This window comes from Rhea pennata, chromosome 11, assembly GCF_028389875.1.
Source record: "Rhea pennata isolate bPtePen1 chromosome 11, bPtePen1.pri, whole genome shotgun sequence".
NCBI classification, from domain to species: domain Eukaryota; kingdom Metazoa; phylum Chordata; class Aves; order Rheiformes; family Rheidae; genus Rhea; species Rhea pennata.
In genome coordinates, this window is record NC_084673.1 from 12,103,498 (window position 1) to 12,128,789 (window position 25,292).

Sequence of the window (25,292 nt, forward strand, 5' to 3'; positions counted from 1 at the left end):
GAGATGACCGACAATGAAATCAGTTACACGCTATGAGAGATATCAGCATGTTCTACAATTACGTGCCATTAATTTTTCAGCCCAGATGAAGTGAAATAGTATCTGTCAAATCCGTCAAAGAGAAAGCCTGCTGCCCTGGCTCTCTTGCTTAGCAGGGCCACGGGAGAGCTGATGCAATGAAGAGATTTATTCCCTGTCATATACAGAATGCAGCATACAAAGTTTTCTAACTGAGTTCTATCCAGTGTCCTCCACCAGAACTAGATGTAGGACCAAGAAGTAACCTAACTAGTGCTTGGATTTACAGGACAATATAGCTCCTGGATGGATGTCTAATTCCCAGGTGGTCCCTTCTGCCACCTGGGGAACAAGTTCCTCGAGTTAAGTAAGGAAAGATCTGCTCTGCTCTGCTCTTGGATAGGAAATCACTAAGCAGACTTCAAATGCACTATACATGGGTTCATGGCTCTGACCCAGGTCACAGATCTCTCCATGCCAAAGTTATGCTTGCTGCAGAGTTTGGATCAAAGCTTAACTACTGACAAATGTAGATGAGTCAAATGATGACTTACATTCATATGAGCAGTGAGCCAGAGTTCCAGTACAGCATTAATAGGGGCGCAGGGCACCTGCTTATCCATTTTGCGTGAGAAACAGTGCCTCCATCCTAGGTGTTTCACACAAATAATACCGTAGGGTAGCTTGGATTCCTGGTCTGAACTCTCTGTACAGCCACACGAAGTGCACTACACCGCCCCTTTGTCTTCACAAGTAAGCGTCAGGGGAGTCCAGACTTACCAGGTCCTGTTTGCAGGTCCATATGCTTCTATAGAATGTGCTATGGGGATTTCACACCCTCCCATACGTGAGAAAGGGTTTTTATCAAGGTTTACCAAAAGTGGGGGATGCTGGCAAGACAGAGGCTCTAGTCTGTGGAACACAGCCTAGGAGAGCTGTTGCTCCATCACAGCAGAGCCAGCAAAGCTGACTTTCCTGTAAATTGGTACCTCTTACGTGGTGGTTCTGATATGTAAAACTGAACCATACAGCAACCTCGCTCTACTTTGGGTCTTTTCTTACTCAGCTGCATAATTTCACAGATCTTGCAGGAACTTAAAATCTTTGAGAAGAGCAAAGGCAGAAAGACAGACATGATAAGCCTCACTCCTTCAGGAGCACAGGCAAAAAAGCTACCACAAGACTTATATAGCTCAAGTAGTTTAACTTAGCTTTCCCTCTTTGCTCTGTGCAGACATGCATATGTTCTTATTACCGTGTTAAGGGAAATGAGTGACATTCAATACATACCCAGAGGTTAAAATCAGGATATGGTGCAGATCATCAATAAACAAAGTTTAGATGGAACAGAAGAGAGAGGCAAAAGAAGCAAGTGTGAGAGGATGCGCAGTCATGTAGGCATTACACACACCTCTCATTCTCACAATCACAGTCTACAGAGACTACAAATTAGCTGAGCTATTTTTGCTGCTGACAGAAAAGGAAGAATGAACAAAGCTACTGTAGTTACTATTTTAAGGACTTAGGACATCCTCAGATGCTATGAAGACAGAAGAGGAATATGTATGTATGAGCATGCTTTCTGAGCGTCTGCAGGGCTTTGAGACCTTGTGGTAATGGAAAAGAGATGTTACATAAACATGTTTATTATATATTATAAATACAATGAGAAAATGTGTGAATATAAATTAGCACACACAATTTAAAATATTCAGTATTAAAGTCTGTCCTTGATTGTTAAGCTAGAGACATTTGGGGAAGGGAATCCCTGCCAATCCCAGTGGACTGGGGAAGAGTGTACGGACAACACTGCATTACCAATTTGTACAAACGGCTGCGGGCGCTAACGAAGCCAGGACATTTTTGCTGAGCACAGTCCTGCAGAGTGCCTACATGTACAACGGAAGTAATGAGGTGTGGGCAAAGAAGCCAGACTGATAATTTAGCTTTAGGCAAACTGCACCTGAAATTTTCCATATTTCTTGCAAAACATCTTGTGTTTTAGTTTGGGGCTCCTTCTATAACCCCATGTTAATTTTATTTCCTTCAGTAAGAGTCAGTGGTGATATTCCTAGTGACCCCATCACAGGATCTTGGTGAAGAACACCCTCAAGGAAGAACATGCCCCAGCACTTTGACTGGAGTCACAAATACAGAATAGAGGTAAGACATCAGAACAAATCAGACTTTACTGTTTCCATTCACATTATATACACCTCAGCTGCGAAAGACTCAATCATTAGACCATGCTTACTCAAAACCTGCATAAACATCATGCATTTCTGAAGCACCTCCATCAAGGAGCAGGAACACTGGTCCCAGCAGGTTATTACACAATCCCTTTCCTAAAAACACTGAAGCTTTCTTAACTCATTCTCAGCAAGTTTTTCTGTTGCACAAAACATCACCTCTGAAGTCTCGATAGGCCACTTACCTGGTTGAATAGGAGCTGCAAAAAGCTTCAGATCACTGCCAGTAAAACCTTCAGCATTTGTAAAGCATTTATCATGCTCTGCAATTCATCAGAACTTAATGCAGATCCCCAGGAAGATAACAAGAGCCAATACAGAACTTGTATTTCTAACCTAAGAATTACTGATACATAAGAAACGACAGGAAAGCTAGAGAGGAAGCAAGGAACACAAGTCAGGTAGAGAGACATACTGCATTGCATGTCTCATCATAGGGGAGAGAGACAAACAAAAGCACTAGGGCGTGCGGATTGCAGGCTGAGCTCCGGGCTCCAGCCTCACCATCAGTGCTGATCTGCACTGCATGTGCAAGGCAGTTCTGTCATGCCTCAGTTTCCCCATAGGCCTTTCGGCCTCAGCCCTGCCTTCCCATGCATCTTGGGCATGGTTCTTGTTCCAAGCTGCTCCGCAGGCTGGGGATTGCCAAACTGCATGGTGGACTGTAGTGTGAAAAACAGAACAAAACAAAAACAAATAAAAAAACCCACTCAAACTAGAAAAAAAATTCTCACACAGCTTGCTGTTGAGCTGAGAGCAGGAGCCTGTCTAATTCATAAGCCTGTCCCCTGAGACCAATGCCAAGTACTGAGACGAAGATACAAGAAAACCATTGCTGGGAGCACTGTAGTTCCCTTATCACCTCCTTTAGCTCCTGGCTGGCATTTCCTTCAGCAGGGGAACTTAATCAGCTCTGGAAACTCTGTGCCACTGGTGACACTTCTGGCATCCTTCATCCCTTCCATGGGCAATGGCAAACAGATGTTTTCCCTTCCTCATGAACCCCAGGGTTTTCTTTGCCTTTTTGACTGCTGAGCTGTGCACAGAGCCAAGGTCTATAGTGAACTCTTTCCCCTGCGATACACAGGTCATTGGTCTGCATGGTCACTGCTCATTCAGATTTCAGCAGTGCCAACACATCATACAAATAAATTCCTCCAACTCGCATGGCCTTGCAATGGCCAGTTTCGCACTTTGTCTGATGCTGGAGACTCGCTGGGCAGCATGGCAGGTTCTCGCACACTCTTTGCAGCCCTGACCAGCCTGGACCAACCCAGCTCCTAGAGTCATCTCTGTCTGCCTTGCCCATGTGCCCCTGCCCCAGGGAATATGCTAGAGAGCGCCTGCCTGGTCCAGACTTCGACATCCTCCCCTTCCCTCGCACTGGGATAACTCATCCTTTGATTTCTGTCCTGGAGCTGCAGGAATGAACAGAGACTCTCTAAAATGCAAGGTAAAACCCCAGACACGTGCTAGACCCTTGTGTCGCACTCCTCCCTCCTCTGGCTTCCCTGTCCCTCCTAGGGAAGCCCTTCACTAGCAAACAGGGCAGGACACCTGCATCTGTTAGGAATAGCCAGGTAATCCAAACGCTGCGAGACAAGCTTATTTGTGTGCTTGGGCTGTTGTTTTATCCCAAGCGAGCAAAAACCCTTTTAGAGGGAACTCCAGTTTGACTCTAAATCTTGCACTCCACAGCACTTCTCAGACAATAGCATCATCTGTCCTGCGGACAGCGAGGCTCTTTGTTTATCACTGTAATGCAGGGCAATAAATACCAGATTTTCAGTTCTGCCCACTACATGAATTATGATATGCTGCATAATGCTCTGATCTCCCATCAGAGAGGCGCAGAAGGCAGATACCTCCAGATGCAATTTTTAATTTCCTCTGCTGGGGATGTTTTCTTGTTTTAGAGACATGCATTCAAAGCGTTCCAGTTCCCATAGCAACTCTCTGCTTCCATTTGGGATGTCATTTTCCATCCCATCTCTTCAGAAATAGACATCTCCTAGCAGAAGTTTTCAAGAAATATCTCTCTTAAATATATATTTTATTAGAGAAAGTGAATGGAAGCATGCTTTATTGACAGGTTTCCTAACCAATCCACAGCCTGCTGAGGAGAAAGCTGTCTCCAGAAATATGCTGGCTGCCAAGCTGCCTTTTCTCAGCTTCTGTTTTCAACTAGACCTCTCTATTTTCTTCTACCACATTAATATTGGCCAGCATCTGATCTTTTCCCTTCACATATACGTTCCTATCACTCCCCATACCATGTCCAGTCTCAGCCCAGCTCCCTGGCAGTGTGACTGCAGCGAGAGAAGAACCGTCTGACTCAGCGCGCTCCCTGCCAGCACAGATACATCAGCTCCAGGCCCCATGCGAGGGGACCTGGACAAGCCCGGCAGTTGCCCCACAACCTGGCTGCTGCCTCCTCCAGGCACAAGTGCAGCGACTGATGGGGTGCCAGGGCTCCAGGACTGGGAAAAGACTTTGCTCGAGGTGGGGGGTATCACCAGTGCCAAGAGAACACCCGGGGCAGTGCTCCTCACCTTCCACTACCTCTCTGACCTTATGGAGACAGATGCACGCAAAGGCACATCTGCTAACATGCCTGGGGTTGTTCCCTGCCAGCTAGACTCACAGGCAGCCCTGATCTTGCTGGGAAATGCTCAGCGGGGTTTGCCCCCCGCATGCGAGGTGCTCCCATGCTCCCCAGGCTCAGTCGTACACAGCAGGGCCCTGGGTACCGTGGCTCACGTGAGCCTCGGCTGCGCTGCACTCAGCTCTTGCAAGAGCTTCCAGGCTGCTCACTGCAGGGACACAGCCCTGGCCTGACGCGAAATCACACTAGAGCTTTTTAATGGAGCTGTGAGACTAGAGCTTCAAAGTGCCTTCCCTTTAGGAGATAAATCCAACCAGGCAAATTGCTGGGAACCGAGTGAATCCAGAGGCTGATGGAGCTCATCCCAGGTGCATTTAAATGCAAAGACCCAGGGAGCCTCAGACAAACCCTGCACCATCATTAAAGCTGTGTGTTTTGCTCAGTTCCCAGGTGTAGCCTTCCAGACACGTGTGAAAGCACAGAAAAGACAGAAAATCCTGGTACCAAAAGTCACACCAGCCCCAAAGCCATGCCAGGCCTTCTTCTCGGCTTTGATAAAACCACACACCAACCAAAAAATGACAAGGGAGCAGTTCATGTTCACCTCACCAGGGAAACCAAGTGAATGAACATTGCTGCCATACCTCAGAGAAAGTTTTTAAACACTTTCCTAGCCCAGTCTCCAGCAGGAACACGCGAGCTCAGCGGACAGTTCTTGCTGACTCTAGACTTCATGTTAATTATAGCATCCCACCAGCCATTAATCAAATGTCTTCCACAGGCATTTTTATTGAAAATCAATTTAATAAAGTAGGTGGGAGTCCAACATGCCTCCATAACATCAGATAAATATTCATGGGGGCTTATGCTGCTTTAGCTAAATGAGTTTTTTTGAATTTAACTTGTGCAATTTCCTTGTTCCTTAATATATAGCTTGGCTTGCCCTTGTTCAATGAATACAGACTAGGTGGGACTCAGCCCAGTGTTGGCTAGCCCTCAAGTATACCAGGGAACAATCCTTTGCTGTCAAGTCAACAGCTTTTTTCCAAGGATGTTGTCATCTATAATAGGAAATATGAGTTTGCTGGGGTCAGGGTCACCTGGCGTAAATCCACAGAGCCAAGGCTGACTTCAGAAGGACCATTTGGAGTTCAAAACTCATTTACATCCTTTGGGAGTATGGCCACCATCTCTACCACTGCAGGGATTGACATTTGATTTCATCTTATCCTTCCCTGTTTAAGATGATGTTGAGGTTCAACAGCAAAAAACAAATGAAAGCCACTGAAAATTCTTCCCTCCTTCCTTGGATGCTTACTCCAGGGGAGTAAAGGGCTTCCAGTAACCAAAGCATCTAATGTGTTAGAGAAAGACCTACTCAAAGCTTCAAAATTTATGGGACTCTTCCGTCCTAGGAAAACAAGCAAGCCCAAGCTCACCCCAGCAGAGTCAAGCTCCCTCTAAGGTTTGGGAGCTGCTTTTTGCAGCGCTGGCGTTGACCCCCTGCCCTAGGGGAGGGATAACAGCAGCCCAGGTTAATCCTTGCTCCTAGAAGGTGCCAAGGACCAGTGATTGCAGCTCCTTACGCAAGTGCTCCTTCTCAAAGACAGTTATTAGTGTCCAGATGGAAGAAAGTAAAATCTGACACAATGATCAAATTTAGTAGAAAGGCAGGATTCAAACAGTCCTTATCAGGGAGAGATTTTATAGTATCTAACAGCTTCTTTGTTAAGTGGAACAGTGAGGATCTGCTACTTCCAAAAAGCAGCAATGCAGGGCAACTTAACCACTGCCAGCACTCCTGTCATGTTATCCTAGTGATACCCTTCTCTTGAAAGGGAGTGCTTTAGAAATCAAGTGCATCATCATTTTGCCTTTGTTATTAATACAAACTGACTTGTTTTCATCTTTAAAGCCTCGACCTAAATCCCCATGCATACGCTCTCTACAGCAGCTCAGATCTCTGGACAGGATTTGCTTTCCCTGTGCTTTGCAGTGCTTTAATGGCATGAAGGTTGTGACTAGTGCCTCAGATGAAAGGGTGGGCCCAGGAAAATGGTGCAAAGAGCACTCTGCCCCATGTGCCTCTTCACACAAACTAATGACAGTCATGTTTCTCGTGTTCAACTCCAGGAGGGAGATGGTGTGAAGAACAGTGCACATGAAGGGCCACCATAATCACTTCCCTTTGTCCTCAGCAGCTAATGATGCAGAATGGGAGATGCCCACCTTCTGAACGCAGCAAGAAGATACTCTAGTCACCTGGTTCCTCCAAAGACACAGAACAGGCATCTGTTGTTGGGACAGTCCTCCTACAATTGGCTGCAGAACTTCACTCTACTGAAATTATTCATTTTGGTTTGGGGGCTTACACAGCTACAAATAACAGCTCCATGGAGCAAATGCATTTTCTTTCTCTGACATACACACATAGAAGTTATGCAAGAACGCGCATGCATTGTGCACAAATACTCTACACTTTCCTGCTTGGATCTGATTTTTCATTTAATAAAACTGCAATCCCACTTCTGAGAGATCACCCTTGCTGGAGACAAACTGCCTGTCAGCAAACAGCATTAAATATATAGAGTATCATACTGGACAGATAATGGCATGCTTTTAGTTTATTCTCTCTTAGATGCAGATCACACAACTAATGTCATCTCTAAACACTGAAATCCTAGATGTGAAAAGGTAAAGCTTAATTGCCTTGAACAGCAACTCTTGCATTGACTCCAACAGAAGGCTCATTAATATTAATACAGCTATATTTAGCTCCTTTCAATTATACATACAAAATTAAACATCTTTCTGGGAACAAATCAGTCAGGATAAGGTTTGGGCTTTTTTTTCTTTTTAATGCATTTTGCATCAAAATAATAACAACTCTAATGGAGGTAAGGTTTTAAAAAAGAACAGTGGATGGAGGTGGAGGTTTAAAAATATTTTCACCTGGCTCAACCAACTTGCTTTGCATGTATTAAGAGGCACTTGCCTACTCCTAACCTTATTCCACCTTGTCCCCCATTTCTTGCTGGTTATATTCAGCCCCACTTCTGGCTGGCAGCACTTAGGACATACACTTTGCTCTGTGGTCAGTGCAGGGGGTAACTGGTACTGGCAAGGGACCTCTAGCACCACTGGAAGGAATAAACCAGAGGAGGACATCCTTCTTCTGCTCCTGTCCACCCAGAGGTGAGGAAGTCCTATCTGCAGTGCTGCCACACCAGAGCATTACCTTTTTTAGCTAAAAATACTTTTGCATAAAAATCACATCAACTTTTCTGATTTCCAGATTAATTATGTGTAACTTTTCTTGCCAAAGTAGACTTAATGGTATTAACATTACATGACAAAAAGAACCGATCAGAAAGCTCTCATAATGTCAAGGAGATTGATGAGGGAAAAAAAGAGATAAGGTTTCATGCTTTTGTTCTTTAACCCTTCCACATTTGAAAGACAGGATCTTTATCTAGGAAAAGGTTTCTCCAAATTCTCAATACTGAGATTAGGCGCAGCTCCTCAAAGGAGACTGCTACGATCTTTCAAATATGAATGCTCGCACACGTGCACAGTCCCTTTGCAGAGAACAGGATGACTCATGTGAAAAAAGCTTGCACTTTTTAAAATACAGAGCAGTGGGCTTCATTGGCTGAAGTGACATTCACAGCTGTACATGAGACATACCTTTGATGAGTAAACAGGAGTACACAACTGCAAAAATCTGATCCGTTCTGTATGGATACTAACAACTTCCTCTACAAGGGTTCAGGTAACAAAGCCTTGTGCAGAGCCTTCGCCACTTTTCCCACCACAAATTGCCAAGGTTTTATTTTTATGGTCATCAGATCCTTTCCTTGATGGTTTCTTGTATCAAAATTGCAACTGATCCTTCCAACAAGGAGGTATCTGAAATGACTCTTACAGGGCTGAAATAGCGTCTCTTAATTCTTAGACACAATTTACTTTGCTCCAATAACAATTCAGTCTGAACTTTTTCATCAACAGGAGTTTCCAGCAGGTTAGGGGAAAACAAAACCAAAAAAAAAAAAAAAAAAATCCAAAAAAGCCTTTTTCAAGGATTTTTCATGTGTTCTCAGCATTTTGGTTTGAATATATGTTCTCTCAGAAGGTAAAATGAACAGGGGGGTCCTTTTTTCACAATGCAAATTGCACATTAAAAACTCTGGGCTATGCTCTGTGCTTGCTTTTCCCAGTATTCCACAAAAACACCCCCCCGCCCCCCCTTTTTTTTTTTGTAAACATTAGCTGTGTGTCCTTCAAAGGGTATGTTTTTTAAAGTTGATAACAGGTTAGTATACACAAACAAATAAATCATTAGAGCAAATTCTTGGCCCCAAACTCTGCGAGAGTTTTGCCATTGACCTCAACAGGGTGGTAATTTCACTCCTACTTTCAGCAGTATTTCTTTACGAGATCCTGTAGGGTTCAGCCTGCAGAGTTCTGCGGCAGTTCCCTCTTTCTGGCACCTTCCAGAGACTCACTAAAATTCCAATGTTTTTATTTAATCTAACAGTAAGCTTTAACTGAACAAAACGACATTAACCCTCTAACAGGTCTGGATCGGTAGCATTAATCTCCCTGCAACGAGGACCCAGGTAGATGTGATTTGATCTCTCCTTCCAGACGGAAGAAGTCTAAAATTCACCAACACAGTCAATGACTTTGCCTTAACAGACATGGTCAGTGCATCTGTACAGGTCCACGAACTGCTAATAAAGGTTTCATGTTCTTGCTCAATAGATAAAATAACTGCTGTTTCCTATTATTTGACCAGTTGTTTCTCTACTAGCTTCCCAGAATGAACTAAAGCTGTTATAAAACTCAGTGATATCTAGTAAAACTTGGGGGGAAAAAAGTCTTTCACAGTCTGTATTAAAGACACATCCTAAATCCTTTACGTGAGACTAAATGAAAGGAAACTAATAAATGGATAGCTGCCATAGTCCAATAGATAAAGACATACTTGCAAGCAGTTTATAGCCATCTAGGACACCATCTACTAGTGTTCTTATAACCACCTAACACATGTTCAACATGCTTAAACATCAGCTCACCCTTTCCAAACTCATTATAAACAAATGCTGTTATCCCGTCTCTAGCCCATACCGATTGTATTCCCCTTGGAGCAGACATGGGTCACACAATGCTTGCACTGGTCCAGCACAGGCATCTGTTTCAGGATTAAAGCTCTGAGATGCTACAAATTACTGATGCAAAAATTCCTCCAAATCTCCACTCTCCTTGAACAATTTCTCATCCTTTGGGAAAATCTTACTTCTTATCTATATGCAGAGATATAAGGAGGGGTTAGAGGCTTGGAACAGGATCCTCAGAGTGGTTCACTAGAAACACACACAGTAATTTAGGTATTATCTAAAGAAAAGCATCCAAAGGAGTACAAGAAACACCTTCCCCTTCCCAATCCCCGCAGCCCTGGAGGCTTGGACATAGCCCCTCTGAAGGTCCCAGAAGAGCAGAGTCCAAGGACAACTTTATCTTTAGTGACCTGCTTGGGCTGTGCAACTGCCTCCTGGAGGGGGTTGCAGGGCTCAGAGCTGCTGCAGTGCCCACAGCCCTGCTGGTGCTGCTACCTACCTGTCAGGACACAAGCTTGCTTGGTTGTACCACTGCTCCCAAGGGATATTTGAAGGACCTGAGTCCCAGGTGCTGCATCACACCAAAAATGATGAATTTCTTCTATAACAGGTTTCTGATCCCTCTGGAGTCCTTGTGATATCCTCAAAGCTTTCATACAAGCTTGTTGCCCTAAGCAAATTCATAACTTAAATAAGAGAAGACTTTCACCCTTAGGCATAGCTGTCAAGCTTGCACTGCTCACATGCCTTCTGATGTGTACATGACTTTTCACACAAAACTCCCTTGTCCCATACAATGTGGATTTATGCAGAAGCACAACCGGGATTTTCATATAAGAGAGGGGAGCACGAGGGTCTGTGCGATGCCATGGCAAAGAAGACACCAGAGAGCTATACCCCAGAGGAAGACAATCTTTTTCTATTCGTTCATACATTTTAACTTCAGCATTTTGACATGACAGAGCAGACCCTATTGCCCTGAAAAGTAAATAGGAAAAAAAAATGCTGTTCAGACAATGCTTCTGCTTCAAATTAAAATTCATCAAGGAATCCAATAAAAAGACAAAAATCTGAGATAAGACATAGATTTTTTTCTAAGAAAGAGGCAAATTCCTCCCTGAAGTAATCAATATAAGGAATGAAGTCAGATCAGAAAGAAAAGATGAGAAGTTAGGAAAGGTGGAACATTAAGCCAGAAAAACGAATAAAACACACAGTCATGAAATCTAGGAAGTGATAACAAAACACAAGGGACAACTGGGTTTGTCATCCACTCTTTCTAGTGCACATATAGTACATTCAGGACATGCTTATGATACAGACCATGAGTAGCTTCACAATGCACAGGTGAATAAACAGCATTTTTGTGAGGCCACTTGCACATCCCCGCAGCAAACTGAAGTGGAAAGCACCTGCTGCTTCTGCTGCAGGATGAGCAGCTGACCTACTCAAGACCTTGGCCCACCATGGACACCACAAAGGTGGCCTGATGTGCTCCACTGCCTACAGCTTATACAGACTGCTTGCAAGCACCTGTCCCACAGGCATCTCCAGGATTTTGTACCCCATCCATAGCAGAAGAAAGTTTTGACATTCTATCCAGAATTTAGGAAAGAAGAATTCCCCAAATTTCAATTTCAACAACTTACAGAATCACAGAATTAGAGAATGGGTAAGGTTGGAAGGGACCTCTGGAGATCATTTAGTCCAACCCCCCTGCTCAAGCAGGATCACCTAGAACATGTTAGACAGGATTGCATCCAGGCAGGTTTTGAATCTCCAGAGAAGGAGACTCCACAACCTCTCTGGGCAACCTGTTCCAGTGCTCTGTCACCCTCACAGTAAAGAAATTCCTCATTTTCAGGCGGAACTTCCTGTGTTTAAGTTTGTGCCCGTTGCCTCTTGTCTTTTCCCCTCTCATGGGATAACTGAGAAGAGTCCTGCCCCATCCCCTTGACACCCTTCCTTCAGATACTTATACACATTTATAAGATTCCCCTCTCAGTCTTCTCTTCTCCAGGCTAAACAGGTCCAGCTCTCAGAACTTAGCAGCTTCTACTGCTGTCATAGCCAAGGCTACTCCCACTGTAAACAAATGTTTTCCTCTTGGATCTTGCCAGGCAGAGAGGGCCTCACTAATGTTTTCAGTTTCAACACATTTGACAGCCCCATAATTGTATTATTCTATTTCAACTCTTCAGCCCTGATGGCCACAAAATAACTGACAAGCCCTTACCTGCAGGAGATGGAACAAGACAACAGATTAACCAAGGTGTGACACCCTGAACACCAAGCATCACAGGGGAACATCTCAACTGAAACCCACTGTGAACCCAAGACCAAAACCCAGACTTTGGACACTGGCACTGAATCAGTGAAATATAAAAATGGGAAGGCGGGAATATAGAGTTTCTTACTTGCTTAGGAAAAAAAAATGGAAGAAACACTGCACCTTGGAAAGAAGAGACAAGAAAAGCTTCAGTGAGGTGCACTTCACTTAAAGAATAAAGGGAATACATCAGCAGGATAAATATTAACAAGTGGCTATAGACCAAAGTCATTAGCTGGGCAGAGCTGACATAGCAAGACCAAATAAAAGGCCCCATAGGCCTGTGTTGAGCATCCTGGATTTAAGCCCTATTGCTGCAATGTCTGAACTGTGGTCCACAAGAGGCAGCACCAGCTGGCAGCACTGCAGTGCACCCCAGACAAGGCAAGTCTGCAAAGAGGGATGAGGCAGCAAGATGCTGGCACCAAGACATGAAGATCAACATGTGCGGGTGAGGAAGAAGAGGCAATCGTGAGCCCTGGTAGCTTCCATGCTCCAGATAACCCCCAGCTGTTCAAGTACAAACCACGGCCTCCCCTCTGCCTCAGAGAAGCCTGTTGGTGCCCATCCTGAGGAGGAGAAAGGGGTGCCATGCCTGTCCCTAAAGGGGAAGAGGCTGAAGGGCCAAGTGCCATGCTCTGCTTAGCAATTGCATTGCTTTAACTCACCATCTGTCTGCATTTGTTAGACCCAGTAAACCCCTGCTTTGAAGACATCAGTATGCTCCTAACCCTCATCTGTCCAGAAGGAAGCATATCAAGTGGACACTAAAGTGCAGGACACTTGCCCAGTGACTCCACCAGTTGGGGCAGAGTTAGCCATTCAAAAACTCTAGAGATGCAGAAGGACACTTCAAGAAAATACTATGAGTTACCTTGTAAGCAACGCTACATCCAGAGGGAGCACAACAATCAATAGCGGCCTATCTGCTTAACACGGTACAAATTACTTTTACATTGCAATTAAGAGAAATCAGCTCATTCAGAATATTTAAAGTCCATCTTCTAAATAACTGCTAACAGCCTTCTCTTTCCTTTTTCTAGCAATAAACTTTTTTCCCCCTTGGCAGCCTTGGAAGGGAAGCTGGTGCAGAGACTTAGTCGAGGACAGCTCCAGGTGTTCTCTGAATATCTCACCCTCATACCAAATGGCATCTCAGAGCACCTTGAAACAGACAGCAGGCTGAAATGGAAGAAATCCCTATCCTTTTTTGAAAAGAAGAGATATAGAAAGACTCTGCATGCAATTAGTGAACTTACCTGGGAGAAGGCAAAGGAAAGAAACAACATTAAAACACTCAATAGCTTTGCATCTCCATGGTGTGTTACAAGAATTAAGACCATATGGAAGGCTAAGACAAGTCTGACAAATCTTCGCTTGCACCCCTTCCTAAACACGTACAAGCTAGTTGTGTGCAGGTTGCAGCACAATAGACCCAAACTTCTAAGAAAGTCTCTCCATCTAAGAAATAAGGCTCAAGAGGGAAAAGTGCATGAGGACCAACAGTGAACCCCCAACAATCCAGTCACTGGCACTTCATCTCCTCTCAAGATAATGGCATGGCATCACACCAGCTGTGTAAGGGCTGTAAAACCTCCAGTTACTCTTTATAGTAAGCAGCACAAGACTATATGGGAGGTTGTGTCAGTCATTCTCTGAGGGCCACTCCAAGTCTCAATGCTCATGTCCCACTTCCTGATCATCCTTTCCTTCTGGGTACACGATGCCCCCTCCCCTTCTCAGCCAGTTTTAACTCATTCTCTAGCCACATCTCCTGATTCTTGCAAGCCAGGCAATCTTCAGGTTCATGCTAGATCTGCAAGGAGCCCCAGCAGCAAAGGTGATTTGTGATCTATAAATAGATTCCCCCCCTCATCACAGGCCCTTCAGGTCACACTGCCATGGGGCAGGGCAGATCTGCATGATCTCACAGTTCCAGACTAGGAGAAGAGGCCAGGATTGCCCATAGAAATGCTCTCAGTAGGAGACATTTTTTTATTCGCAAGGTTGGCCTTTACGACAGATGTCTCCATTCCCTCAGGGTCCATTTCTGTTCCTCTTCTGACTTAAAAAAAAAAAAAAAAAAAAAAAAAAAATCTGCACTGCGCTTTCCCAAGGGAAACACAGGTTATCCACTGACAGTTCCTTCCTCTCCTTCCCACTCCGAGTCTCATGTATTTATTCAGCTACCTCTTTCCAAGCCCAAAATGCATTTAGGTGGTCATGGGGCCCTTCCACTACAGCAGAAGATCCAACTTTGTCCCTTAGAGCTAGCCAGCTCCCTTCCTGACTTGGCAAAGATAGGAGAGACACCTGAAGAGGTGATGACAGAGGGAAAGCTTCATACCAACCACTGAAAACTTCTCCTTAGTGACAAAGAGTTATGCCATCCACTGTCACAGAGCACCCTCTGCACTGGACACCACGGAGAGGGCACTTTATAATGAGTGCATGATCTAGAATCTGAAGCGTGCACTGCACAGCTCCCTACAGGAATGGCTCACCTCAGCCAATATAGCAACATTTTCACATACTCAGGCCTCATTCTTCCATGGGAGGTTCTTCCACAGCCCCACAATTTGGCCATTCCCTCATCATTGGGTCCCATCAGGCAAAAACAGTCAGCAAGGCCCCTGGGCTTGGGCAGCAAGGGATCCAAGGAGGAGACAAGGTTTCCTGATGTGATTTTTCTGCCATGCTAGCTCCAGCTCAGACAGGCTTGCATGGTCAGGACCTGCCCTCCACAGGAAGGGCAGCTGCTGGTGCTTAGGTGGCGCTCCCAGTGCCAAGCTGGCTGCTGTGGGCCATGCAGCTCCATCCTCTCCAGTCCTGCAGAAGGGGGTTGGCAAACACTTTCCAGCTCTCTGCCAAAAAACAGCCTTTCCTTTCTGTAACCCAGCACGGAGAGCACTCCCACACCTCCACATGCCATCGAGACTGCAAAGACGCAATCACGGGCTGCACACTTGAGAGGAATGCCAGAGCCACGTCTGCGGACGGAAGCAGCAGCTCAGCACAGAGCTGCCACCCCAGGGCTGGCACTGCAACGCTGGGCACTTGCGAGCAACCTCAGCACCGCTTTGCTTCAGCTGTCTGCAGCAGCGTCCCAGTAGAAAGAGGAGCTCTGGCATGGGAGCTATCAGAGTGGGTGGCAGCAGATGGCAAAAACAGAGGGGATAAAGAAATAAATACAAAGAGGCTATCTTGAGGGGAGAAGTCACCACATCAACACTCTGTTGTTTACACAGTCTCTTTCCCCAAAGCCTAAACAAACACTGCTCAGTTCTAGGCATGCAAGCAAAAGGCTCTGCCAAACGTGGGAGAGGGGCAGCCCAGGCAAACAGGCACTGTGCCTCAGGGAGAGGTGACCTGTGGCCTTGCATCATGCTCACTGCTTCATATTGTGACCAAACGTTTTCCGAATGGACCTCTACATCTGTGCAGGGAGTTTGCAAACATTTCACACAATGCTAAAACTCAGTGGCACTGCTGCCTTGCTCTCACTTCCTTCCCTTTCACTCCTCCAGCTCCTGCTCTGCAGGAGCCACAGGCAGACTGCACACTACCTTCCTACTGCTTTTGCTATCCACCCATCGCTCTGGCAGTCCTGGGCTGAGTCCTCCACACAGCCATCCTCATGCTCCCAGGTGCTGGGCCAGCCCTCCTGCCCTGGTCCCTCCAGGCAGTGACCCTGCAACAGCAGGGTTGCTGCTGCACCGTGCCATGTGGTCAGGTTGTGAGCTCAGGGCTGCAAAGGCCTATTTTAAAAGGTTGACTTATCCCCTTGTGCATGGGCACTGTAATGAGATTTCAGTTTTTATTAATGGGCCACTGCTTACATTCAAAAGCTTTTCAGATGCCAAAATTTGGAGATTTGCCCACCTGTCCATTTATGTTTCCAATGATAATGAATAATTACTACTCTGTACTACTTTATTGACTCTTTGGGGAGGATTTTTAATTCTCAACACAGCAATTGAACATCACCATGACGTAGGGGACATGCACCATTTTCTTCCATTTACAAAACTGGGAAGCTGAGCCTATGGAGTGACCCTGTACACTCTGCTTCCCAATTGCCCACTATTTTGGTCAGACCATCTTCCAATCAGCCTGTGCATGGGCACAGTAACACCATGGCATCTGCTCTTTCCACAAACATCAACGAACACTTTCTCCTTGCATCTGAGAAAGAAAAGCAAGGGGAAGATATTTGTGAGGGAATATGGGGAGAGCAATGGCAGGTCTGCAGGGACTGGGCATTGCTATCTCACCAGTAAACCAAAGTACCTTGCAAGTCACTAAATCACCCAGTAATGCAGTTACTAATTTAAAGAGAAGCAAATCAATTCCCTTTCATAGTGCTCAGCTAACCTGGGACAACAGGAGCCCATCTTTTCTGACCATTGCCGCAAAATATTTGATTAACTGCTAAGTCTCTCTGTAGTCTGCAGTAAGATCATTTCTGCCTCTCAGGCCACAAGAGGCAAGGTGAGAGGTCTCTCTGCTGCCTGTCTTGGCAGTGTTGGCTGTGGTCCCTGACAGACCTCTAAGGAACGAGAGCCCAGGAAGGAAGCAGATCCAGCTAAGGGTGGAGGAAGCCTGGCTACCCAAGCTCCCCCATACATACTCGCATACTGAGGGCAGCTCAGTGCTAGCCCAGAGTTCCCCCAGCCTCTGTCCAAACCTCCCACTTGGTGCTGCTACAAGAGTCCTCCACAAGGGGAGAGAAGAGGTGAAAGCAGTCTTTGACTGAACGCAGGAGGTCTGGTGCAGGCAAAGGCAATTTATTACGTTAAGCACGCCATTAAAGGATCTAAAGCACCAGAGCAGAGATGTTCTGGGGAAGGTTTTAACTTCCCCAGCAAGGGGGCTCCTGGGAGGCCTCCTGTTAATACTTTGCATGGGGGGAGGAGGGGTTGTCTGCAACTGAGCCTAGAAGGAACATAAATGCCCCTCAGTACCCTTTCAGCACTCGTTTCAGTGAGATCAATACAGCTATTGGGGAGACTTAAGGAAGCAAAGCTATTAGTAGGACCGCAGTTAATTCTGGGGGAAAGAAAGAAGCGACACAAGCAATAAACCTGATGGATGGCCTATGCAGATACAGTAACCCCCTCCCTCCCAGGCCCTGCAGCTTGGCAGGCTGTCAGGGGTAGGGATGCTCACTGGAGAAACCCTCCTTGCATAGATTTTGCACGGTGTCTTCTTGGGGTTAAAGGACACCTAGACAGGCGAGAGGCAGTGGGCCAAAGCACATGAGTGGGCAAGGAGCTGGGAAGATGGAAGGGCATCTTAGGGCAATGCCCCAGGGAAAAAAATCCACCAAGATAATTGAGCATGTCCAAGCTTCACTAATTCACTCATCTCATAAAGCAAACTCACGTTCATTTTTGCCACACATCCCCCTGTTGCTTCCACCTCCTTATCTCATACTATGTGCACAGCTGAAGAGTGGAAATAAGGAAAGTAAGGTGACTAGTATGGTTTTGCTTGCCTTTCTAAAGCACCTTACTATGGACGCTTGCAGAGAAACTTAGCAGCAGTAGCAATAGTGATGGGGACATTAAAGCCACCTCAGGACACACCAGTCAGTCTGACTGGCCGGTACCCACACCCACATGCGGAGAATAATTCCACAGGTAACTGCTAAATAGGAAATAAAAAACATTAAGAGAAAAGCTCTGCAGCAAACCCCACTGATGCCCTTCAGTAAGGGCAACGCCAACATGAGCAAACTGGAAGTGTCATAATTTATGAAATGCTAAATCCCATAAAAGTAGTGGAAATAAATATTTGCTCCATCTACAAGCCTATCAATGTAATATCACAGAAAGCCACAACAGTTGTAGAGACTCGCAACTCTCCTCTCACAAAATATCAAAGCACGAGACAGTATGGGCTGAAAATGGGGAAGTCAGCAACAAGCCAGCTATGGCACTGAAACAGCCACTTCTCCCTGCAGGATCAGGCTCATTGAAAATGCCTCCAAGTCTCTTCTACATACATATTAATTTCTAAGGCTATGCAGTAGAAAACATCATCCCCTCCACTTAACTGACCTCCGAGTCCAGGCCTCAGGCGGTTGTCATATCCATCCAACAGCCTGTCCAGGATGCGGGTGAAAATGGTGATGTTATCTTTACTGTCATCAACAACGTCTGAAACATGCTTCTGCGAAAGTCTGGCACATAGGGGGGGAAAAAGAGAGAAAAAAAATATAGTTAGAGAAACCTATTGTTTACATGCTCTGAGCACTTAACAGAAAATGAAAGGATGGCTGTTCACGCCATGGCCTGCTGCTGCGGTGTGGCCTTGGACTACAGGATGCAGTGTGCCCACAGCAGGGTGACACGTGCATGAGACTTGCTGCAGGGAGCCCCAAATCTACTCCCATTCCCACCTCGGCCACCAGTGAGAAGGTGGAAGGGTCCCACAGCTCCCCTCCCTGAGCTCACGTGCTAAGCAAGAGCAGCACCACAGGTCTCTGAGCCTATTTTTAAAGATATTCTTCCCCTGCCTCAGCATCCTTCAGCCAGCACCTTGAAAGGAAATTTTAGGAGCCAGAGGCTTTGCAAATCTCAGTTCTTGCAGTGCCCATTTCTCCTTGTAGGAAAAATGGTATAAAGGATGTCAGTCATTTACCAGGCCAGTTATCTACCATACCAAGTAATTCTCAAGTACTGTACTCCCAAGGGCAGGGTAGGCAGGTAGAAAAACAGGATATAAGTAAAGCAGGTTGGAAGCTCGAATCCATTGTTAAAACTTACTGTGAACCATTTCTGTAGTTTGGTGAACCTTCCCTGTTTATAAAAATCAAATGAGTTTTCATGTTCCTATCTTGGTTGAATGCAAAAAGCCTGGAAGCCCCCAAATAAGATGATTTCCTCAGAGTATTTTCTGTCCCAGGTGGAACAAAGTAAGTAACAAATTTCTCAAACAAAACTCATCTCACCAAACAAGATCTCCAGTGCAATTCTGCAAGCCTAAGAGGTTCAAATAACGCATTTGCATTTTGCATCTTCCTTTCAATCAACAAGACAGGATCCTAGAAATCCTGTGGAAACCGTGTGTCTCTAAGAAGAAGCTGGAGAATTTGGACAGCCCAGAGTACCCATGCTGCACAGTTATAAAGCCTTTTGGAAAGTCCTGTGGCTCCAAGCACAGCTTTCCCCAGCAGAAATAGCTGTTAGTACCCAACCAAATGGAAAGATTAAGTAAGGGAGAAAACCAGAAGAAAAATCTAGAGACACCACAAGAAAGATGGGGGGGGGGGAGGGAAGAGACTTCAACAAAGGCAAAAAAAAATGAAGCAGCACAGACAGTCAGCACGACAGCTGCAGAAACCGAGCCAGGTAGGATGAAAGGCTGCCGAGGCTGACGGCTTGCCTGCAGCGGCTCAGGGACCTTCTTGGGTTAGAGGCAGCAGGGCTGGGGGGCTGACGCCGTGCTGAGCCCGGGCACCCGTTCGGCTCGCTCCCCAGTGGTGTGCCTGCTCGGGGGGTGCTGGTAGCCCCAGGGAGCGCCGTGCTCCTGGCGCGGGGCTGCGCTCCCTCCAACAGCTCTGCTAAGTATGTTGGACAAGCCACTGGCTTGGGGTGATGACTTCTCGCCCAGTGAAATCCCCACTGCCACAGCTTAGGGTGACTACACAAGCTCATGAGGATTGAGGCGCGTTGCCAGAAAGCGAAGGTCTCTCCGAACCTCCAAGTCGCCACAAATTACAGCTGTGGGAGCCGCGATTTAAAAATTTCATGTGAAACACTCTCTCAAGAGACATTCATCTGATTACATATATTTAAAAAAGCCTTTGCTATGTCATATTTTGACGTTTCCGAGCAGGAAAAAGCTGAAACCAGGAAGCAACTGGGTGGAGAGAAAAGGAAGGGGGAATATTTGTTAAGCAGGTCAACACTTAATCCCGCAGTATCCCCTCTAGTCAGACTAGTTACCCTTGGCATTACAGGCCTGTTTGTAAACACTCTGCGAAGGGTTAGTAATGGTGAGAAGTAGCAGAGCTGGTTCAGAGATTTCTATCCACATTTTCCCAACAGAAAAATCCACCTCTAAAAGAAAAAAAATACATACATTTTCTACCAGAAAAAAAAAATCAGAAGAGGGGAAGGATGTGGGTATTTTTAGTGTCAGACTGAGTCAAAACTATTCAGCATGATGAACCTAATTAAAATATTTAATTAATCCACATTTAGCATTAATTTCTGTCTGTATTGGTGATCAAACACTTAATACTGCATTTCAAGTGCTTGAGGTCCATTTCTGCAGGGATCAGATCCCACTTCTTATTAGGCTTCTCCAATTTTTAGCCAGACAACCTCTGCTATCACAGCAGAAGTGGTCAGGCTGGGAAGCTCAGCCGACAAAAGTCGAATGAAGGCATGAAGTACTCAAACCACAGCTCCCAAAAGGCATGGTGAAGAAAACACCAACCTCCAGCTCCGAGGCCGTATGTCAGCTCTGAAACATCAAAACACTTCAGTATTATGAACGGTATCACAGCATTTGAGACTACCCATTCAGAATGAAACAGTGATTTTTGGCTTTCCCTCTGGCATTGAGTACAAAACAAACTGAATATCTCAACCTTGAGAAGTACAATTTTGAAGAATCCCAACGAATGCTGACTGGAGCTGGTGAAGTTTGCACAGTTCCAGCATTCAACGCCACCATGGTTAAAAGTGATCTGTACCAGTGTCTGCTGATGGGTATGCAACAGTCTATAACTTATGAATAGCTAGCTTGCTCGTGAAAGCTCACCTATTAATGTTTTATAAGCCATCTTTAGAAATTTCCTGTAACGTAAAGAGCAAGAGGACAGATTTTTATGACGGAATTCCTGGTGGAGGCTCAGCAGCAGTGTGGAAAACAAGTTTACAAATTTCAAAGCTCTTTTACTTAGGCCCGCATTGAGATTTCAGCTTCATGGAGCATGGGCGCCATGGGATTTGCTCAGAAGGGACCAGGAAGAGCAGTACAGTCAGGGAGAGAAAATGGCTACAACAGGAAAGGTCCAGCAGCATCTTCACCTGCACCGCTTCATGGCACTTCCTTGGTCCAGCCGAACCCTGGAGGGGTTCATCTTAACATAAAGCTAAAGCTGCCCATTAGTGAGGGGGGAAACAGGTCTCGTTTACCCCCAGCGAAGAAGTCAAAGGCCTTTAGGCTTTTAATTTCAAATAACAAAGAGGTTTACAGTAAATTTAATTAGAAGAGGCTCAGGCAGAGGTCATTACCTCTCCATCCACCCCCTGCACACATGCTCTTCAGGGAGCTGGCTCCCACAGCGGTGCGTTAACCTCAGAGCAAAAGCCTCCTCAAATTCAATTAAGGAAACAAACCCCAGAGGCAACCAGAGCTTTTCCTGCGTGACAAGAGATCAGAGCAGAGGGAGAGACAAGCCAGCAGAGCCGTGGCAGGGCTGATGGGAGCAGCGGGCTGCCCAGCAGACAGCATGGCACCCAGGACGGGACGCACGCCCACAAGTGGTTCAACCCCTGCCACTGGTATGGTGGAAACTGGACCCTAGTACAAAGCCTGGGCAGCGGTCCCCAGGCCTGTGCTGCTGCAGGGGTGGCAGGGAAGGCACAAGACTGGAGCCACATATAGGTACATGCAGGATGCATCTGCTCACGCAAAACGGTTGCTCGTGCACAAATAGGTGCAAGCAGAGGAAAGGGGGCTGGCAAGACTCAGCTGAGGACATACCTGGATGGGTGAGCCCATGCAGAAGGGTGCAGGGTTAAGGGAGAGGGGCAGCACAGACTTTTCCATACACTAAAATCCTTGATTGCTACCAGATGTATACTCAGCAGATAGTTTCTGCATCTGCACTCAGCATGCTCAAAGTTTTTTTTCTTTTTTTTCTTTTTCTTTTTTTTTTTTTTTTTTTTAATAGAAGTCATGTATTATTTGCATGCCTCCCTCGGCATATAGCACCTGCCTGCACAGCACCTCGAATAATGCTAAAGTGCATCAGTGAGCTCCATGGCAAGGGAGCGCACCGATCCCAGGCGAGGGGCGCGGGGACAGGAAGAAGGGCCACATGTCATGTTTCGTGGCCACCACAGATGCAGGAGCCCCACCAGCAGGGAGATGCAGCTACGACTCACACATCCCCAGGAAAGGCCAGCTGAGGCAAAATAGCAGCAGGTCTCAGAGGGAATGGGGATGAGACTGCATTTATGCCCTGGACTGCTGCGAGCAGACCAAGCCAGAGCCTGGCGGGCTCCCGCCAAGGCTCTCCTGGCTCAGCAGGGGACTCCCGGCCTCAGTGAAGGGTGCAGGCTCTTGCCAGCTTACCCAGCCTCGGCAGGGAGAGCAGCAACCAGGAGCAGGAGGGCCAGGCTGACGAGCGAGAGCAGTGCTGGTCCTGGGAGCTGCAGCGCCATGGCCTCGACGGGGTGGCAGCGTCTCCAGCACCTGCCAGGGGCAGAAGAGAAAAGAGGTTTTATTTACTAGGAGGAGAGCAACCAACTTATTCCACTTTTTCCCTAGCAGGTCACCCAAACAGTGTTGTTCAGGTAGCCAGGAGTCAGCATTTCCGAGGTCCAGTGTTAATGTCCCAAAGACTCCAAAGTGACCAACAGCAGCAACATCCCCTGCTCACCACCGGTCCCAGAGCTTGCAATGCAGGGGCAAAGCCAAGCATCCAACATAAACCACCTTTTACTCCCTCTTACGGGCACCAGTCTGGTCCTTCCCACCCAGCTGCAAGCCTGTAACTCGCTAAGTCTTATGCGGATGCAGCAAACAGGGCTTCCGGCCACTCTGCTGCAGCAGGAACAGCCCGGCACAGCCACAAATTGAGCCAGGAAGGTTTGCATGGCACAGGCATGTACACACACATGCACACTCACATTCAATCACATCCAGCAGCTCCCAAGGGTCTTCAGCACCTTCCAACAATGACAAAAATCCACTTCCAAAGGGACTGCCATCATCCCAGCCTGCCCTCGCCTCACAGGGACCCCCAGCCACGCAGGGCCATTACCCTCTGCCCTGCTCCCTACCCAGGCTGGCTTGGGGACACCCACACAGCAGTGGATTTGAGACTTCAGGAAAGCCACATTTACCAAGTGTCTTTTTCCAAACAGTTAGTCCCCTACTTCATCCTAGTGATGACACTGCCAGAAATAAAGTTTGCACGCTGAGGCCCAAGGTAGTGGGAGTGTTTGACTGCACCGCATTTATAGTGTGTTCAGATTTTTCAATAATGCTCAGTTTTACTTTTATTGTGATGTTATTGCACACTTAACTGCCTTTTCTCTTTTATGTATCTCATTACATTGATGCACCTTGGAACAGTGCTGGAGAGCAACAGCAGGCACAAACGCAGCATGTCATGACACATCTCCCCCACAACACCTCACATCAGGCACACCTGGGCAACGCAGCCCGAGAGAGGCTCAAAACCATGGAGGCCAGGCACACCTAATGGGCACAAGCCCTCAGCTGATGACTGCAGAAGGCTGAAAAGGAGCAGCCAAAAAAAAAAAAATCCCCCTCCCTTCAGTGCGCTGAGGTACATGGAGCTGCAGTACAAACATGCCAACTACAGGTAAGTGAGAATAAAGCCTTCTGCCTGCAGGAAGCAGCAGCTCGGCAGGGTCTGGAGGCCACCGTGCTGAACATGCCGCTACCCAGACTACAGCCCTCGCAGGGACACAGAGCCGTCTCACCAGCCGGGCAGCTCTGCGCCTCAGATGCATTCTGGGCTAAACAGCGATCCACGCCGAACCCACAGTGCCAGCAGACACTTAATGCATTACTCATGCTGGCCACAGCAAAGGGAACCAGAAGCATCTTCCCAGTCTCCTAAACCTGATCATCCATTGACCAGCTTTCCTGCATCACCCAAATCCTGAGTGTTACATTGCAATTCTGCATTTAGCTGCCCCACGGTCGCCCTGCAATGCTCTGGCCCTACAGTTCTCCTGGATGTGGTGCATAATCCCTGCTGTCAGCTCAGTACGGCTCTAAGAGGACATATGTCAGCTGCCATGCAGGCAGAAAATAAAATCCAGACACCGCAAGCTCTTTCTCACTCAACCCAGGCTTTTTTTTCTGGCAAGTTATTCACTAGCGGCAGGCACAGGAAAAACTGTGTTGCACCCTAGTGTTGCCTTTGCATAGAACATATTTCAGAGGTGTACGTTGCCTTTATTTTCCTCTCTATTACTCACTTAAAGCCTCAGCAAATATCAGTGCCTGGATTAATTGAATGTGTGTGAGCATTTATTGGGGGATTTGGGGGCTTATTTAATCAGGATGTTACCTAAGGAAGCGCAGTCCTCGCACCACCAAAGGAGAAAACTCCTAACAGCGGCTGCAGAAGCATCTGGGCATGTGTATATCTACACTGCGGGGAGAGGCAAGCCCTGACTCACCAAGGCTTTGCTAGCTCCTCCAGCTGAGGAGGGAAACAGTCTTCAAAACCAAAGTATTTGCTGATAAGGCACAAATTAGGAACTGAACATCTGCTCAGTGGGAAACTCCAACAGTTAGGGGAGACTCATTCCAAATCAGAGCAAGGAGAACTAAAATGTTGATGTCTTGCAAGGCAAATTCAAAACGCCTTCAATTAGCAGCTCCCTCAACAGATTTCCTTTCAACTTTATCCTTTCAATTCACTTTAACTTGCATAATGTACAATATGATTTAATTAAAATATTTTTTTCTAATGCAATTTCAAGCACTAGTCAAAAGCAAAAAACACTGCTGTCTTTCCTCTCCTTCTCCCCATTGAAAAGTTTCATTGCAATCAACTTTCCCATTCAACTGTTGATTTCAAAAATTTGTTTGGGCAGAATCTGAGCCGAGAGCAGTTTTTGACTGGCGATACGCACACAAACCAGGACCCTCCCATTCCGCAGCAGGTGCTTCCTGGCTCTGCAGAAGCTCTTCTGTCCTCTGGGATGTCTTTGATCCTCTTTCACAGATTTAAGACTGAGACA

The 25,292-nt window shown here is 46.4% G+C and overlaps 1 protein-coding gene across 2 annotated transcripts in view; it reads right to left on the bottom strand.

The window, feature by feature from the left end:
- Window positions 1-25,292, bottom strand: part of GABRA3 (gamma-aminobutyric acid type A receptor subunit alpha3) — a 77,787-nt gene that overhangs the window by 45,292 nt on the left and 7,203 nt on the right. For both annotated transcript variants that reach the window (XM_062584529.1, XM_062584531.1), the window contains exons 2-3: window positions 22,639-22,758; window positions 18,384-18,505 (exon numbers count right to left, since the gene is read on the bottom strand). In XM_062584529.1, the coding sequence (XP_062440513.1) occupies window positions 18,384-18,505; window positions 22,639-22,727 (211 nt within the window). In that variant the 5' untranslated portion in view covers window positions 22,728-22,758. The remainder of the gene's footprint in view (window positions 1-18,383; window positions 18,506-22,638; window positions 22,759-25,292) is intronic.